This window comes from Magallana gigas, chromosome 6, assembly GCF_963853765.1.
Source record: "Magallana gigas chromosome 6, xbMagGiga1.1, whole genome shotgun sequence".
NCBI classification, from domain to species: Eukaryota; Metazoa; Mollusca; class Bivalvia; order Ostreida; family Ostreidae; genus Magallana; species Magallana gigas.
The window spans coordinates 26,375,098-26,394,181 of record NC_088858.1 but is presented as its reverse complement, the minus strand read 5'-3'; the positions used below and the strand labels follow the sequence as shown (position 1 = coordinate 26,394,181).

The window sequence follows — 19,084 nt, the reverse complement described above, 5'->3', positions numbered from 1 at the left end:
ATACAAATACAGTGAGTATTAAAACTACATTAAGGTTATTGCTTTAAAAGTGATTTCTTTTTAATAATCCTATTGAGTATCAGATTTGTAGTCCGTAATGTGTTCTAAACATTTCGAATTTCTACTGATTACAGCACAATCCAACTGATAAAAATTAAATTCAGATAGGGGTTTGGTTTTTTTTTCAAAATCCAATTTCTCCTAAAGCTACACACACGTGTTACGTTAAATGCAGAATAAACTTTAGACAGCCTAATTTATGTAGTTCAGACTTGCTTTATATATCTGTATCTGTAAAACCGTTATATTATGTATGAGATAAACAAAATGTATTAAATGTATTATTGTTAATATTGAAGGAAGACATATTATGCAAACAAAAGTATTTTTAAATTACTTGTGACTGTAAGTGGATATTAATTCCTCGTAATTCATTAGGAATCTACAGTATGCCAAAAGGTTATACCACTAGCTTAGTGCTTTTAATCAGAGTACGACAGTAAAAAGCCAATATTTACCAGCTTGAGCTATTTCACTTAAAGAAGAATTCTTTCATGGGAAATCTTTACAAGCCAATTTTGTAATATTGAAAGTAGCAGGTGTGTAAATAAAATAATGAAATAAAGAAAGAATAAGATATCAAAATTCAGTTGATGAAAACACACTAAATTCTGGTAACGAGAAGAACACCAATGCTCTAGCAATCGTTTGCTGTTTATGAACAAACATTGTAATCTGCACGGTTTAAAAACCTTCAGATGTGGATTGTAAGCAAATATTAGTGAAAAGTGACATCCTCTTAGCTTTACTGACACTGATGTGCACAGGTGTGACCCAGAGGCTCAGGGGGCAGCTGCGCCAAGTATCACATTGTACGGATCCAGAAAATATTTCCTAGGAGAGGTTCGAGGCTAGGAGGTGCCCAGACAGCCAGGGGTGGCTACAGGGAGATAACTCAGATTTTAATTGTGATGCAAAGCCTCCTACTCTGTGTGAAGATTTAAATGACTTAATATTGTAATCGACTTCAGTTATTTTTTTTTGTGGGGTTTTGTTGTTTACTGTGAAAAAGTAACAGGACACAAGCATTTTATCAATTTTCACAAATAAAGAAGTTCACAACATATTGTTTTAATAGTTTTTTTATAAACACCAGATTGCACACTTATACAAGGGAAGGTATCAATAAAGGTGTTTTCGTTATGAAAGTATTCAAAGATTTTGACTTTTGTCCAATTACAGTATATTCTATTTTTTAATTATTGATTACTAGAAATTATTAGAAATGAATCATGAGATAGTCAAATATTTTTTTGAATCAATAACTCTCAGAGCCGCCTTACATATAAAGTACATATTTTCACTAAATTGTTTACCGGTACCTTTTCATCAAAGTGACATTTTAATATCATGAAATCTTACCATTTAATAATAGTCATAAATTAAAACAGGTTGGGCAAAATCTTTCGAATTTTTATTAAAAAGACTTTAGTGTAGTGAATAAAATATGCAACTTTGTTCAGTTTCTAAAAATGAAAAAGAATCACAAGCCTCAAACCTAACCTTACACTGCATTGTCAAGCCCATTGATCTGTTTAATGTTCACGATACACTCTTCCAATTAACTTATCATTGTTTATTAAAAACAAATTATCAGTACCATTTTTTTTCAACTTCTGGTAATCTTTTACCAAGTTAACCATTTGATCTCAAATGCACAATTCATGTCAATGCCCATGTTTAGACAAATGTTACATTAACTCAGAAGAAAAGGACCTAATCATATAACGGTAATATAAATCTTTATGTTCTAATACTGGAGTAAAAAAGAAATGAAAATTTCTGGCATCTATCCAAACAGCACCAGATATTCTTCCCTAGTCAATTCTCCTTGACTGTGTCAGTAAATGAATTCCTGGCCTCTTCTTTAATTGGTCTCGATATTGTTTTTGACCCCTTTCTGTCTCTGACTTCAAATTCCCTTTGTCCTTGCATTTTTCTTTGTGTCTTTGCTCCAATATATATTCCAATGTCAGAATTTTCAAAATATAACAAAGAACCAATTTTCAAAATATAACAAAGAACAAGCCTATTTCAAGTAATTTTTATTTTAACTTGACACTTTAGATCAAGTAGATTCATTTTTAAAGTATAAAGCAACAATGATGTTTACTGTCACATAAACTACAATTTTATTCCTAAAATTGTAAGTGATAAGGGTATTGAACAGAAACAACAAGTATAATAATGCTAAAGAATGGTGTAATATGAAATATCCAAAATATGATGAATTTGTAGAAGTTCATGATAACATGTAAAAATCTAGATTGAATATTTTAAAGATAATTGTTTGTTCATGTGCAAAAGAAACAAAAAGGATAAAAGCATTCAAGGGAGATCACTCCAAACAACAGAGATCAAAACAGAATCTATCTATTTTTCCCTACATTCTTTTCAATCAATAAAAATTTCATAGTAATATAAATTGAGTCTAAAAATTTATACTATGTAAATTACCTAAAATCTAAATACCAAAACCCACTAAAAAATCTGCTTATTTTCCCCAATTACAAAAGTAAAACATCTATAAATAATTCACACACAAAAAAGTAGAATTCCATTTTTAAAAAACTTTTCATATTTAAAAATTCAATTCATCTCAAAGAAGGTAATTTTTTTTTAGTATATCTAAAATAGAAAAAAATAATAACAATTGAAAATTTTGGAAGAAGAAAGTAATAGATACATAGAACAACCTCTTGCGTAGACATCACATGATGATAAAAAAGTCCAAACAAAAAAATATAGTACACAAACATGACAGCTGTACAATCAGATGAAATGTTGGTAAAAGCACAATTCTACAGATAGTATTACAATGTTATTGTCATTCAAAATGTACAAAAGCCGGACAAATATGTACAGAAATCCAGCAAAGAGGAAAAAAAAAGAGTATTTGATACTCTCAAAGTCAATTCATAAATATACGGTCAAGAATTTTATTCTTCAGATTCAGCCATAATAATACCCTTCTAAAATCTTCTTAAATAATATTAATGATCTATTTTGCCACCTCCACTAAACACCATCTAGAAGAACCATCCTGTTCTAAGCAAATGCATTCCTCTCCAGTACAATCATTGGTAAGATTTCCCTTTTCCTCGTGGGTTCTTCAGACACAATTTAATTTTGGTGATACAAAATATGCTGCCTATACGCAGGGCAATTTTCAATGGCATTAAATGTTTCTACAGCATACATCTCTATATATACACTTACATCAGGCCTCCTCCTCTTTATCTTGATCTCTAGAGCCATAACCTTTCAGAATTTGCTCCTTGGCTACTGTACATGTTATTAATTGAGTATGACAAAATATTGACAATAAGGATTCCAAAATTATGTACACCTCCTAGAAATAAATAAGATATGAGGAAAAAATCTCTTCAACAGTGAACTATTTTGTGATGGTAAATGCTACAAAAGCAGATTGCACACAAAATATAATAGATACAGTATATATGTACACGTACAGAACTAAATATTTACACCAGTGTATACTGGGTACAAGTCTGTATGTCCGTGTCTTAACAATCCCGATTGCATAGGTCAGAGTCCAAACAATTAACAAGGTACACAAACAACTAACATGAAAGCCATTTTGTTTTGTTTTTTTGCGACAGTAAAATAACACATAAACACATGTAATTCAGTTGATGTTGTAGATTACGGATGCTGACATCACACATCCCTGCACATCAAGGCAAAAATGGGCCAGTCTGTTATAGCAACACTGTCCACTTTACATGAATTTTCAAAATACTGACTTGATGCAAAAAGAAACAAGATCTGCATTTGTTTGGTAAATGTTGTATGGCACTTTTAAAAAAATTAACAAGCAGAACAGGAGTTTATGTTTATACAACGTACTGAATATGCTTCAGCTGCCCAAGTCATTTATCTATCATTTCAATTTTAAAAATAATTACAAATAAGGAGTTTTAACGTTTTTGAACAAACAAAATCCTTTTTTCCAACTCAAAAATTAAATTAACTTCGTAATAAATATCATAAAAACATGTAAATCAGAAAAGATTTGATTTTAAATTAAGAATACATCAGTAAGATTTGATCTTAATAAAGGATATTAATTTACGATACAATTCTCAATAAATAAAGAATAACTCAGGGCAACCATCTGCTTACATGGCATCACACTGGCAGTAAAATACTACAACTACTACTTCTACTAAAACTACTAAATTAAATTATTACTGAGAGTAGTATCAAGCACCTTCATAGAATCCGACATCAGCAGAACAACTTGATATATATATATATCTACAATGGCTTTGCACAATGATCCAATATTGCCCTATATTCCTTTTCTGTTTTCCCTATATTTTTCTCTCTTATCATCTCATATTTGCGTCCACTATATGATGAATCTCAAGCTCAAGATTCTATTATAAAGCAGTGTGACTTTAATTCTATGGCACAGTCGCTTTGACATCGAGAGACTGTATATCTATGGCACAGCTGCTCAGACGTCGAGCACGTGGGGTTTCTTTTGCTGTCGTTTCTTGTCCAGGAGATAGGACACATCCAGCCTCTGCTTCTTTGGGGTCAGGTCCAGAAGTTTCAGGGTGATGGCATCTATGTGATCCCTTTTTTCTCTCCTCTGTAAAAACACAACCAAAATGCATTTATGTTTAACAGTAACCAAAAACTGCAAGCCTGTCATCCAATAATGACTTTGCTCATAAAAATATATCATTGTTGGAAAGTTCTCAACCCATCATCCATTATTAATAATGGGAAATCAACACCATCCCAAATTGCAAAACTAAATTTGTATTTGGCTTACTAACTTAAATAACTTCAAATCAGAGAATAAACACACAAATTCATTGACCATCTAAATTACATTAAAACAAGACTTTCTATATAGATGAGAGACTATGAGGATAATGAGGTCCTACCTTCTCTTCCTCCATCTTGACCATCATTTCTCTCTGTTCCTCAGTCTTTGGACTTTTCTGCTCCTGGTAATGCTCTTTGACAGTCTTCTTCCGTTTGGGGATTTCTGTTTGCGAACGCTCTTCCATTGCAGTCTTTCGTTTGTATTGCTCAGGTACTTCATGAGGCTACAACAAAAAGACCTATGTTAACAACAATGCCCATGCAGAATGATAGTCTCCCCCCCACCCCCCCCTTCCTCTTGCTACAGTGAAGTTCATTTAGCTTCACATGAAAAATACTTCTTATATACAAATACTATATTTCACTTCATAGAGTGGAGTCCATTTAGCTTCATATAAATGTATTTATTAATGTTACTTAAACACGTGGTAGTGTTTGTTTATTCTTTACATCTATTGGTTGTTATTATTGTCACATAGTCAGGTGACAATATTGATATTCATAGCACGGGCTAAGAATGACCGTGAAAGTTATTGTGTACTAGTAAAGCCATTCGAAGGCTCTTTTTCGTGCAGTCATTTAAGTCCCACCCACCCGCTCTTTGCTTCATATTGTATAATATATAGATGTATCCACTGTCTAAAATTTGCAATTTTATTTTGTAGATGTGGAAGATTTGGTTTAGAAAGAAAGAAATTTTTGTTATATTGAAATTAATTAAAACTGCACTTTCAGAGCGCTTCACATCCTACTCACGAGTTTGTGTTTATTTCATAAATATTTTATGTTCGTTTGAGTGAAACGAATAAGAACATAAAAAAATTCTTATTTAGAAATACTAATATTCAATTTTTCTTTTTATCATTTCTGTTGGTTGACACTTACCGAGTAGGTCCTCTTTGGATTCAGCCTCTTCTCGTATTTGTCAAAACAGTATGACTTTGTGTTGATGACATATCTGGAGAATAAAGAAAACTCATTCAATGCAAAAATCAATATAGGCCACAAAATCTGACTGTGAAAGTGGTGTTGCCAATGCGAAACCACTCCATGTTGTTGTACGTTAACAAGATTGAAGAGAGGTCAAAATGTTGCGCTATTTTGAGAGACTTACGGCTGCTTTGATATCTTATAGAAGAGGTGGGCGGTTTTGTCCATTCTGTATTCACAAATGAAGATGTCTTGTTCGCGGGTTCCTTTGGGACGTCCTTTACAGAAAGTGTTCAGGTCCATCACACAGCAGCCTCCCACAATGGCATCAAAGGGGATGATCTCATAAATAGGCATCCGGAAGACCTACAACCAAAACAATGCTCAGTTCTGAGTGATATCTTCAAGTAAATGTACCACTGATACCTCTAAAAAGTATTCCAATTTGATGTTCAAATACATTCTGACAATTCAAGCACTAACCTCATTTGGAAAGAATTTTCTGGATGGTTCATGGAATGTTTCATGGGGTCTGTAATAATTGTGTCCAAAGGCAAAATTTCTTCCACTAAAAAAAGAGCAGGAATTAAATTAAATTTTTTTTAAAGTTCTAGCAAAATATGCAAGTAAATAAATCATGTTTTTCATGGCTTAAAAAAACCTCAGATTCCTATCAAAAGAGTTTGCTTACTTTTCATCTTTCCATAATCTTTCAATGCGAAAGATATCCAGTTTGTCTTGCCCTATCTCAGATATGACCCTGTAGGAGGTTTTGACTGAATCGATAGGGATGCGGTTCTCTGGCTTGGGCACCTCCCGTAGAACATACACACAATCACCCACCCGTATCTGAATCTCGTCCCTCATCAAAGTCATATAATAAGTCCACCCCTCTGTGGCATCATCTGGCTGGGGGTCAGCCAAGATTTCCTGCATAAACAACCACACTTATTGATCAATATGCTCTCCATTTGGAGTAAAAATAATTTCTGATTCATTTAAAACATTGAAAATTTCTGCAATTTCCTATTTCTTTTTTCCTCTTTTTTTTTGAGGCAGGGGGAGGGGGAATAATCTTTCTGTCATATCTATGGGGTGGGGTTGCAATTAATTGTTAAAAAATCTAATTAATCCTCTATGAAAAGACATGTCCTGACCTTTTCCACAGGTCTGGGCTGACACAGCTCACACAAATAGTTCTCCACCTCCCCTTTCACCTTCATACAGTCGCAATGCTGCCAAATCTACAAGAGAAATCATAACGCTTCATAATTACTATCTTTACAGCCAGTTCTTAGCATCTATACAGAGCCAATATCTAAAGATAGAAGTACTAGACACTTGCGATTACTTACAAAACACTTCTCACACTGAATCATCAGACCCTCATCCCTGAAGATTCCGCACACACAGCGGATCACCTCCTCCTCCTCTTCCTCTAATCCTTCTGCAAGACAATTCAATGGCTCATTAAAATTCATTACAAATGTTAGCTCTTAATCCTCCTCCTTTAAACAATGTATTCCTTTTCCAAAAGATATGGACTTTAATGAACAATAAAAAAAATGATAAGATTGCGACCCTCACCAACTGCCTCTGTCTCCGTTGTCTCCCTGTCCAGGGACTGCACACTCCCCTCTCCTAGAATGTCCTCAAGTATTGGGGCCGCCTCGGCCTTGGCGGTGACGTACACCTTACGGAGCTCCGCCACTAACTGACCCATCCACGAGGACCGACCACTGTACCTCTGTATACACAAACAATACACTTCTGCTTATTGTTGCATATAAACACAGAATTTGGGCTAAATTCACGTAAGTACAGCACCATTTATAGTATATGAGGTACATTTAGGGAAAAGTTAAATTATCATACAACAATAAACACTTCAAGTTCGTTAGTTATATCTCGCAGATTAATTACTAAGAAAACAGTTATTGATTTTTCATTACAACACTTGTATTCAATCACTTTTTAATAACATAAATTTGTGCATTGATACAATTTAGATTATCCTGATATAATTTGACCAAATAAACTAATTGCTAAGGTCAAGATCAAATCACATTCATGTAAAATATCAGCAGAATTCAAAAATAAATGACAGCATAAATTTCCTCTTTTACAGTTACCTCGGTCGATTTGTTTTTTCCTACCTCAGCATTTTTGAATAGTGTATTCATGTCCTTATCGAAGGCCTCTAGGTCTGCGTATGCTCCAGAAAAGATGTTCTTCTCGATGATCTGGAAGTCGGTAGGATTCTCTATGACTGTGTAATACTCTGGGTGTTTCTTCTTGGAGGGCAGGGCTAAAGTGGAGACCGGATCTCTTCCATCCTTATCTGAAAAACACACAATACTTGTAACGTACCGTTACCTTTCCCTTTAAATGATCACATTGTAGAATGACCACTAGTACTATACACAGCTAACTGCATCTTAGGTGAAATTCATGCAAAATGACCTTCATATTAATTTCATGAAAAGCTTTGTGATAAATTCACCTGAATTTCACGTGAAATTAACATGGGGCAAAATTGCCTGTATAAACTCTGATACACAACTAATTACACTTCTGCAAGTTTTACATTTACGCTTTGTAGAGTAAACAAAATGAGTCTTTTCTTACCTTTATACTCCATGACTTGACGGCACACACTGTTGAATACTTGCGCCAGCCTAGCTGTCTGGGTCAACTCAGTGTTTTCTTCTGCCAAAGCCAAGCGCCTAAAAAGGAGACACAACAATGAGGTCAACAACCAGTTCACAAACATTTCTGCTTTATTGACTTCATCCTCATATTTTCATGCATCTTTGAAATTTCAAAGAAATCCTGACTTCATATTTATATGATAGATGAATAAAATACAAGTAACGCACCTTGTTTTGACTGATCTGGCTGTTTTGAGGGCAGTCAGCTGTGACAGGAACACGTCTTTCTTGGTGTACCCAGTTGCCTTGACGTACTCTTCTTCTTTGTCCAGTTTCTCTGGTGCTTTACGTCCGATATGTCTCTGTTTGTCAATGTTTCGTAGCAGAAAGATGGCATGGGTGCGAGCAAAGAAACGTTCCTTGTGCGACATTGGTTTCACGGTTGACATGGTCGAGGTAGCACTATTATCTTTCCCTGATTTCTAAAATTAGAATCCATCAGGTCAAATTTCAGCTGTTGTTTTAAATCAAGATTGCATAACTCTTTAGTTTTTCCTCCCCAATATCACACATATATAAATAGGAAATGTAATACACTTATCCTTCATCTAATCAATGTAAACAAAACATGATAAATATTCAAAAGAGGAAATAAAATATATCACAAACAAATTTTAGCAATTATCATGAGGGGAATTACATCACATAAGACACAATTGGCTGTTTGATAAGGATGCACTTTCATAAAAAAAACCCTAGAGCAGTTTATCCTAAAAATCAATCTATAAACGTGCTCCAGCATCTTTACAAAGAAAAGTTGACTTCTTCACCCTTTGCATTAGCTTACCTTCTCCTTGTACTTTTTCAGCCTGTTTTTGGACTTTCTCTTATCCTTGGGCGGTCTCCCTGGTCCTTTAGACTTTTCCTTCACAAGACCGTTGACTCTCTGGGTTTTGCCACCAATGACCCCTCTACAATTCTCACTTCCACATCTGCAGAGTTGCTGTTAGCAAAACAACAAAACCAAGTCAAAAATCATGTCAAACCTTCATAACACAATTCAGAGAGCTATGTTGAACACATCTCTTAGGCAATTTAACCTTTACATATCTGGTTAAAAATCCTTACTTTTTAAATAAGAAAAAATAATAATTAAAAATAAAGCATGTTAACCCTTAAAAACACAAGTCAAAGAGCTACTTTGTATACACTTTTCAGCTAACTTAATCTTCACAAATCCTTATTTCTTAACCAAGGAAAAAAATAAACCATAAGATATCAATTTCAACATTGAAACAATAATCAATACCTGGGCATCTACATTGAAGGAGTGGAAGTTATAATCATAGGTCAGCTCCATGTTAGGTGAAATGTCCTTCAGTGCAAAGAGTCCCATTCTGTACACCCCGTTCACATTCCTAACAAAAAAGAAGGTAACAAATTGTTTTTTGCATACAATTAAATAATTTTGCAATATTATTCTAATTTTTGTTTGAACTAACATAAAAAAAACCCTGAAAATAATCCCACACAAATATCTCATGACTAAATACCATTATTGCTACTTGTTACAGCGAATTACAGAATACCAGTAGAGTTTTCAATAGCTTGTTGGATTGCTCAATAGGGTATTCAATTTGGTCAGCAAGGTATCACATCAGGTTTAAATCTAGGTCCTGTGGTTACTCAAGTGTAGATGCTCATTTTGCACTCAACCCATTCATTTTACACAAAGAAAACCTCTAGAACACTCCCTCCTATTGTTAGCTATTCTATTCATAGACTTTTAAAAAGAAAGTTCACCTGGACAGCACTGGACTCTATAGAGCATCAATTCTGCTTGGAGTAATTTGAATTTTGTTTTTCAAAAAATGTAATTCAAAAGGCAGTTCTGAAGAAACAAACAAAAGAGACAAGCATAACTTAAAAAAGGAGGTATTTTTTCACTGCAAAAAATCATTAAACATTTTGGTTCCCTGATTTCTGGTGCATCTTACAGCACTAATATTTTTTTTTTGTGCTGACTGCTTAATTAGTTCAGACTTTTATAGCAGTAATGTAGGATAACAGAGAGAAACAAAAAGGCCCAAAACGTGCAAATGTTAACCAGATTAACTCACTCTATTGCTGTCATACCTGAGTAATCACATGACCTAGATTTAAACCTAATGTGATACCTTGCTGACCAAATTCAATACCCTATTGATCAATCTAGCAAGCTATTGAAAACTCTACTGGTATTCTGTAATTCGCTGTAAGGGATTAGTCCTAACCACATAAACAAAACCCTTATTAGAAATCCATCTCGGCACACTTACCATTTTTGCATTTCACAGTTTGGTTCGCAGGAGTGGTTGACGTATCGGCCAATGTTGCCCATCCTGTAGCCGTCGATGACTGCCCCACTATCCAGATTGAGACAGTAGTGGTGGCGCTCCTGGGAGTACTCCTCCGTCATGCGGCGGCGGAACTCTGCCTCACTGACCACCTCCCCCAGGTACTCCAGGATGAACTGACCTGTGTCAAAAAATATACAGTCATCAGTCGCATGCAGAGACAAACCAACACAAGAAAGCTTTACTGTAAACAAACTTTAATTTGCGATGAACTTATCTTTTAATTAACAATCAATAAACTGATCTGCTATGACTAAATTTCACAATTTTGCCCTTACAAAATGCTTTCACTGACAGGTTCTTTGCAATAGATATTCCCCATGAAAAGGTTTATTGCTATGTGATAAAATTCTCTTTCAACTTGAAAAAAGGTTTGTTTTACTGTAACAGTATCTTCCTTGAGCAAAGTGAGAATATTTATTCAACGACATTTCACTACAACTACAGTATGATTCTGTTTTGTTTATTTAACATTATACTATTTTCTTTTTGACTGATGAGGGATTTCAAAGTGGATGTGGGATATTTACCATTAGATATGGAGTCTGATGTTCTGATCCCATAGCCGCGGTCCTTGGTGACAATGACTTCCAGACCGGACACCCACTCATGTTTGTGGAAGCGCTGGTTCAGACACTGTTCTTGACATGGACAAGTACTGATATCACACTCCGTGTACATCATTCTGTAACATCAAGATACATATCCAAGTTAAAAAAAAAATTGCATCTTTGAAATTTAGAAAGGAAATGCTTTTTTTTAAGACTCAAATAATATTCCTTTTTATAAAAAACTGTCAGCTTTTTTTATATTTGATCCCATTTCAAGATTTTCATCGATAACAGAAAGATAAAAAGTTATTTTTTTAGGTCAGAGATGAAACAGGAACTCAGCAGTTTGTTTTTTAATGGCAGTAAGAAAGGGTTTACTGTTACTTAAATAATATTAAAACATAACAGGAAGTCTGTAGTCATCATCTTAATATTCACTGTATTTTAATCTTATTACCATGAAGTTTCTAAAAAAATAGTCACTATTTGTAAAAACCTTCAAAATTTGAAATGATAAAAGAAATCATCTTATTAAAATCCAGACAGCTTAGGAGAACCGATTAAATTCTTTGCACATCTGCAGGGGTACTTTTCCTATATTATGCAATTTGTGGTTATCTGCCACTCCACTCCATTTAAACACAGGCTGAGAAAGGTGTTTGGTTCGGGTCACATACCTGTTCAGGCATTCCTCACCACAACCTTTAACCTCTGGGTCATAAGGTCGCTTGCAGGTACACGGATGTGCTTCATCACAAACAGGCTTGACATCAACGTGAATATCTGTAGAGCAAACAAAGTATATTGATTCAGTAATTTTTATTTACATGTATTTAAAGTTCTCATTTACAGAAAAAATTTCATGAATTATATTTTTTTCCCATCCATTTTTCTATGAAATACTGGTAATTGATTAACCATAAGAATTTTTGATAGACATTTAGGATCAAATATCAAAACAACATTTATCTTTTCTCCTCTTGAGATTTGAAACTGATTTCTCAATTTCCTAAACTCCTGGGTCTTGAAATATACACCTACATTTATAGTTAATTTCGTATTTGCTTCTGACATGCTGATGACTTCATTAAACCCCTATCAACACTTTCTCTAGAAATAGACAGACAGTAATTTAAGCCCTAGTTGCTTGCACAAGACAAGGATTGCCTTCCTGTCTTCTCAGAATGAAGCAGTGTTTCCCCTCAAGGACCCAATGTAAATTCCAATTACTTAACACAGTTCTAACTCCAGGTAACATTCTGTCTGCAAATTAGCAGCCAGATACTGGGGTTTATTTAACTCAAAGGGCTATTGGCTTGTGTTATTGAGGAAGGGATGCATCACGAAGGAGAACTAAACCCACACGGATCATGTGATTTACTGTTGAACACAGAGAAACAAGACAAATCAATTTGACTGTGGGTGATGTATGCTCTTGTATCAGAGCACCACTCCTCAGGGGCGTCCGTGCTTGTAGAGACATTTGTCTCCCATCAGCTCAAGAAATCCCACTTCACACTTCTCAAAAAAGAAAAAAAAAATATCTGTCCATAACCTGTAATAATTTATCTTATTATCTCAAGATTCTACACATCCAATTCACATTGGTAAAAGGAGGCCGTTATCTGACCCAATCTATAGCTATTGTCATTCAAATTCAATATCATTGCTACAACAAATGAAAGTGAATAGAACAGCAATGGTAATCGTCTGTTAGCCCAATCTCTATATCGCCTATCCAAGACATGAAAAAAAAGCCCAAGTAAGACATAAAAAGCTGTAGTTGAATACGATCCAATTATACCCCAGTGCAATATGTGAGAATCAATCTTGTTTTTTTTTATCGCTAGGGTTGTCTTGCCAGAGATTTGCAGCTCAGTTTAAAAGGCTAAACTTGATCATCGATCAAGAATAAAACAAGATACAACTGTATTGGATACACTGGGCATTTACTGGCAATTAATGACAAAAACCTACACGAAAATTCAATTGCCTTGGCAACCACGATCATCAAAACCTGATTACAGGGACATAATCGCCCATTACTCCGGGAAGGAAGGGCAAGTCCTTGGAGTTGTACTGTATCCAACAATGCCAGCTCTGTTGCAAATCACCATTTTATGACCCCCTTTAACGACTAACTATACTAATTACAAACAGGGAACCAAATTCTTCAGCACTTAATTCGTCTTTATTTACACCTCCCAATCTTCATTTTGGTCTTGGGGATATTCGACTCTGCAGCCAGTCCAATCATTAATGAGATATCCAAAGACATTACATGGGCTCAATCAACAGTCAATGAATTCATTCAATTCACACTATGACCTTTTAGAGAGGAAGAAACGATCAGAGGCCATTACTATTCTGGTCATTAGACCATGCATGTTATTCTTCAAGTGTTTGTAGACAGCTGTTTACTCAGACAAAGATGAGGGAGGGGGTGGGATGAGAAATGATGATGTCCTAAAAAAAAAAAAAAACCGCATCATGACTAGTGGGTATTGGGACTTGATGAACACATTGCCATGACACACAATCCAATTCCAGCACCTTTGTCATCGGGGATTAGTCATGATTTCTTAAATAATGAATGAAAACATGTGAAGTAATTCTCTTGTTCAGGCTGTAGTGACTCACTTAGACAGCTTCTGATGCATTTAAGCAATGTCGTAACATCAAGATGCAACTTAAAACGGCCCCCTTGTTTAATCCCAGCTGAGACAAATTATTTGCTTTCCTTCTGCCAAATGACAAAAGTACGCTTGAAAAATGCTGCTGTGTTGCAAGTCCAAAGCACTCATCTGTGCAGGCCTCTTACGAAAACTGATCAATTATTTACCGCTCACCAGTGCCAATTTTTACTCCCTTTCCTTTGCAAAATTAATTAGAAAATATTTTATTTATACGTCCCAATCCTTTTGAATGATTTAGCAGCTATTCTATCCGCAACACAAGGAGTCTCCGATAAGCCTGCATGTTTTTATGTACCTAAGTGGAGAAATTAATGAGGACCTATCATGTCATATTTCAATGGCTCTACCACAGCGAAAAAGCAATTACTGGCAAATGATAATAATAAGCCAGCACTCCACTGCCTGTGGATAAATAATGCATGGTAAACAACAGGCAAGTTTATGTGTATATTGGCCTGTTGGGTGTATTCCCCCCATGCTAACCTGAACTGATAACGAGTCAGGTGATGACAAGATAAAACTGAAATTTCTGCTTTAAGATCATCTGACAAGGTTGATCACACCTGTTGGGAGCCCTCTCTCTCATTGATAGACAACACTCTGACCCGACTGTCAGCAGGCTCAGAAAAGCACACAATAAAGAATACCTAGATGTAAATCCTCCTATATTTATATCCAGCCCTACTCATTATCAGATCTAGTGTGGGACAGATCGGCAAACAACTCCTAATGAATTACATTAACCATGCTTGAACTGCTCCAGTCATAACCTGTTTTTTTTTAGCCAATTTAATGGTTCTCCATGGGTTTACCATGCAGCATTACATGCAGCTGTGCGGTGTACCTTTTATTTTCCAGTCAGCAGCTGTCAAGCAAGAAATTACTTCATACTAAAGATGGCTGAAACATGTTTCATCAATGTGCAATTGTTAAAGGACAAAAAATTTCATCGCTATTCCACATGCCCGATAGATAAGGTCAAGGCTAGCATCTAGCAAAATGGGTATCCCCAAAAATGAATGCATCCCCATCCCACCCTTCAAGTGATTATTAGCACACTTACTGTTTCTTATCTTTCTGTACTTTTCCTCATAGCCTTCTCTCTTTGGTAACTGGAAAACATAAACAAAATTTTATAAACAACTTTGCATGAATTTCATAAACAACTTCGCAAGATAATTCAAACTTTCAAAGACAATTTTTTTTTAATCTTAGAAAGAAAAAAAAGTTAATGTCAAAATACTTTTCGCCTAGATTAAGATTTTTAATTTTTTTTTTTTATTATTTGTGGTTTTCAAAGACAGGTTATAAATTTTATGACACTATTAATATCCTATTTATAAGCTATATTAAGTACAATTGAAACAATTATAAATTCATTTGAATAAATTAATTCATTTGAGTTCTTAAGGGAAGGGGGCAGCAATCATACAGCTGGATAAATAGTCAATGTATTTATTAATTATTAATCAATAATGAAAAGCATAAGTAAATGTTAATATTTGTCTGCCTCATCTATGAATAAAGTTATATACCTTAGTATAGCGTCTGATTTAAGTTTGTGCTCATGCCACATTTTTCTAATTTGCACAAACATTTCCCTAACCTGTTAACAAATCTTATATTGTCCCATTGTTTAAACAACTGCAGTTAAAATTCTTATTTTTCAAGTTAAAATACAAAACTATCTCTTTCTGTTGAACAGAAAAAATCTGCCCTTTATTTAGAAAGAAAAATTGAAAAAAAGAGAAGTTTAGAAAATTTGTATAATTGTAATCAAATTTTCCTCAATATTCAATAAAATAAAAATTTTACTGCAAAAAAGATGAACATCTATTTCAGAGCACATGCATGATAACTGAATTAGATTCCTCCGAAAGCAAAAGCTTATCAGTAACGCTTTAAAACTACTCCTCGAAAGATGAGCACAAGTGCACGAAGAAAAATAAACAAAACCAGATCAAGAAGTGTGTTGCAGTTATACAAGATTTTCAAAGATTTCTCTTCATCTTGGCCCATCCCATCCTCCCACTCTCTTTTTCCTTCAACTCCCTCTCTCTATCTTTTTCTCTATTTTCACTCCCCTATAACACTTTTCATAAAAACAATCTAAATTTGTGCAAGGATAGGCTGGTCAAGCATACAAAGCAACAATCTGGCCATCATGGTGAGGTGTATTTAGTTTTACCAGATCATTGATCAGTTGCCACCAGATATCGTACGACAGATGAAAGTCACACTGACGTTCTCTGAGGTGTTTGCCCACATGGATGGGTGGTGGCAATAGACTACCCTGTTTTTTATACACCACCTTTTCGCGACTTTTGCTGCTGCCACCGCTGGAGGGAGTCTTCTTGGGGCTGAAATCAAGAAAAAATACTTCAGTTACAACATAAAAGATGAAGATCGACTGCCATTTAAATCAAAATTTTGAGCATTAAATATACCATTTACTGTACATAGGAAAATAATCGCCCTAATTTTTTTTCTTCCAATTTTGCCCTCATGTGAATTCAAGAATGAGCGAATTTCAAATGTCTCAAATTATCTCTCCTTGAACACAGCAGTGTCTGGGTGATTTCAAGGCATGGCGAAAATTACATGGGGCGAAAATAACCCTGTATGCAGTTGTTGTGTAAACGAAAAACGAAAAACTTGTCCAGAAAGATACATATGCTTACCGTCACACCCCCATCCCCCTGATTGATTTATAATTAACTTATATTCAATATGTAAAACTAACATGCAAATTACTATGAACATTCCCAATGATTGAAATATTTCATGCATTACAAAATGTTCCATTTCAGAGTGGGTATACTGACAGATTTTAACTGCATTTTCAATTTAGGGAACATTTTGTATTTTCCTCCCACTAAGTTGCTATTCACAACAAGGCATATATTTATGGGGATTCCGAAACAAAACAAGTTTTCTGGGTTTTTAACCTTGAACTTCAATAAAACTCCATAAGATACGTAAATATGTTAGTGTACAGTGGTTTTTTTTAATATGAAACTTATTCGCAGCCACCCCTGCTTTCTGTCAATCGCCCTGTACAGTAACCACTCAAAAGAATCTAGTTTGTTTAAATAAACAGCAGGACTCAATGGGTGGAGTAGTCTTTCCACAGTGTTCAATTTCTTCAAGCTGCACTCTGAATAACCTATTTCCGTGGCCTGTGTGTCATGTTTTTCACCTGGAGTCTACATGACATTTGTTCACAACTTCATACATTATTAAATATATATCAACCTTAACAACAAGGCAACAAGAGGTCTATTTTCTTGTACCTTGTCAAAAATAGAGCAGAAATTATGACACATCACACTAAAGAATTTTCTTGTTCTTCTCATTAACATTCCAAATTAACACAAGTCTGGAATTTTTAATGATCATTCTTTGTATGTTTTTTCCCTTTTTTCTCTCTCTCTACCTCTTTACAAACTGACAGTTACAGTAGGAAATTCAGAAGCGAAAAAAATACTTTCCCCCTATGCTGTTATTTAACGATGATGTAAATATAGCACCATAGGTCGATCAACTTTCTGTCAATAAGTGCACTGTTATGATCGTGACAGGATAGCTCTGCTGATTAAAACCACTCTTTTTTCTCGCTAGTTTTCCTCTTCTGTGCATCCCAAGATAATATTGCTACTCTGATTCATTGACATGAAGGGGCGAAAAGGAGAAAAAAAAAACTCTGATCATTTATGACCAGTGAGTGCTAGCAGAAGTCAAATCAATGTTTCACATTGGTTTATTATGAAGAATAACAACATTAGACTTAAGTGCATCAGAATGCCGTCAAGGGTTTTATGTTGAAGATCAGCACTTGCAGACCCCGATCATCTCAAGCAATTAATCAAGGGCATGATAAATTAATATTCACCTCCATTGACAGCAGACCTTTTCTGCCATTAATTGATATTTACGAAGCTGTGCTGGATGAAATTTACTTGTGTTCAAAATCAATAACCAGCCCATCATCCAGTTTAGCGAAAATCTAGGTCCTATTTCCTTTTTTTTCTCTCAATTATGTTAGTCAAATATTGATTGGGAATAGATTCAATATTCAAGCGGCCGGTAAATAATGTTGCGATTGCATTACAGTGTTTCTCTTCTCCCACTGTGATCCCACAGCACGTCAGATCAATACACTGTTAAGAGAATTAAATGAACCTTTTATACAACTCCCCCAAAACATCATTCATTGCCGAAATAGTGTTAAAAAGATGAAATCAGCATCTCTTAGATCTTTAGTTATGCAATACAAATGATGACAAATTCTATAACAGTTTACAGAACATGCGGCTCTTCTTTCAACAAACCGATCAATAGAATAAATTGAGTAGCATGATAATGAAAGGCAAGATTTAAGTGCTTTCAAATTAGAATTAAATGGAGGACATGTATTAATATCCCCCCCCCTTTTTTTTTTTTTAAAATCGCTGTTCAGAAAACAGAATTAAAAAGAAGGGGAATATTAAACAACAACCTATAAAAAGACTCAATAACACCAACAAAATATCTGAACACAATTGACGACAAACACTAAATTATGCTACATGTATTGGCTGCTTGAACACCTTCTGAAACCAATTTTCAAGAGCCTTAAAAATTGTTCAAACTATGACTTCATGGATGATAACATAGACACTCGAAAGAGACAATCTCATCAATCTCTACCTCAAAAAGGAGAGAAAAAAACCCAACAAAGTGCTTGTGGTGCTATATTTACACTGAAAGGAAATTACTTCATATCTCAGGATGTTACATAATGTACTGATCTCCAAGCTTTTGGATAATTAGGGAACAGGAAATTTTTGACCTCTACTTGACAGTTTACAGGCGGTCAAATATGGAAAATATATCCTCACTTGAATCGAATAAATCATCTGTCAACTATTGGTTTTTTTTTCTCTCTCTCTTTCTGT

At 34.7% G+C, this 19,084-nt stretch overlaps 2 protein-coding genes across 5 annotated transcripts in view; both read right to left on the bottom strand.

Moving 5' to 3' along the window:
- Positions 1-19,084, bottom strand: part of LOC105322746 (uncharacterized) — a 127,477-nt gene that overhangs the window by 40,256 nt on the left and 68,137 nt on the right. The window lies entirely within an intron of this gene.
- The window catches only part of LOC105322748 (uncharacterized), a 26,340-nt gene continuing 9,345 nt past the window's right edge, over positions 2,090-19,084 (bottom strand). For 3 of the 4 annotated variants that reach the window (XM_066087573.1, XM_066087572.1, XM_011421612.4), the window contains exons 6-24: positions 16,336-16,507; positions 15,211-15,259; positions 12,129-12,234; positions 11,431-11,585; positions 10,823-11,021; positions 9,814-9,922; positions 9,352-9,507; positions 8,733-8,986; positions 8,482-8,579; positions 8,010-8,194; positions 7,441-7,600; positions 7,209-7,300; positions 7,011-7,097; positions 6,545-6,783; positions 6,337-6,421; positions 6,038-6,219; positions 5,809-5,881; positions 4,983-5,147; positions 2,090-4,681 (exon numbers count right to left, since the gene is read on the bottom strand). In XM_066087573.1, the coding sequence (XP_065943645.1) occupies positions 4,544-4,681; positions 4,983-5,147; positions 5,809-5,881; positions 6,038-6,219; positions 6,337-6,421; positions 6,545-6,783; positions 7,011-7,097; positions 7,209-7,300; positions 7,441-7,600; positions 8,010-8,194; positions 8,482-8,579; positions 8,733-8,986; positions 9,352-9,507; positions 9,814-9,922; positions 10,823-11,021; positions 11,431-11,585; positions 12,129-12,234; positions 15,211-15,259; positions 16,336-16,507 (2,704 nt within the window). In that variant the 3' untranslated portion in view covers positions 2,090-4,543. The remainder of the gene's footprint in view (positions 4,682-4,982; positions 5,148-5,808; positions 5,882-6,037; positions 6,220-6,336; positions 6,422-6,544; positions 6,784-7,010; positions 7,098-7,208; positions 7,301-7,440; positions 7,601-8,009; positions 8,195-8,481; positions 8,580-8,732; positions 8,987-9,351; positions 9,508-9,813; positions 9,923-10,822; positions 11,022-11,430; positions 11,586-12,128; positions 12,235-15,210; positions 15,260-16,335; positions 16,508-19,084) is intronic. The other variant, XM_066087574.1, reaches the window with a different exon arrangement.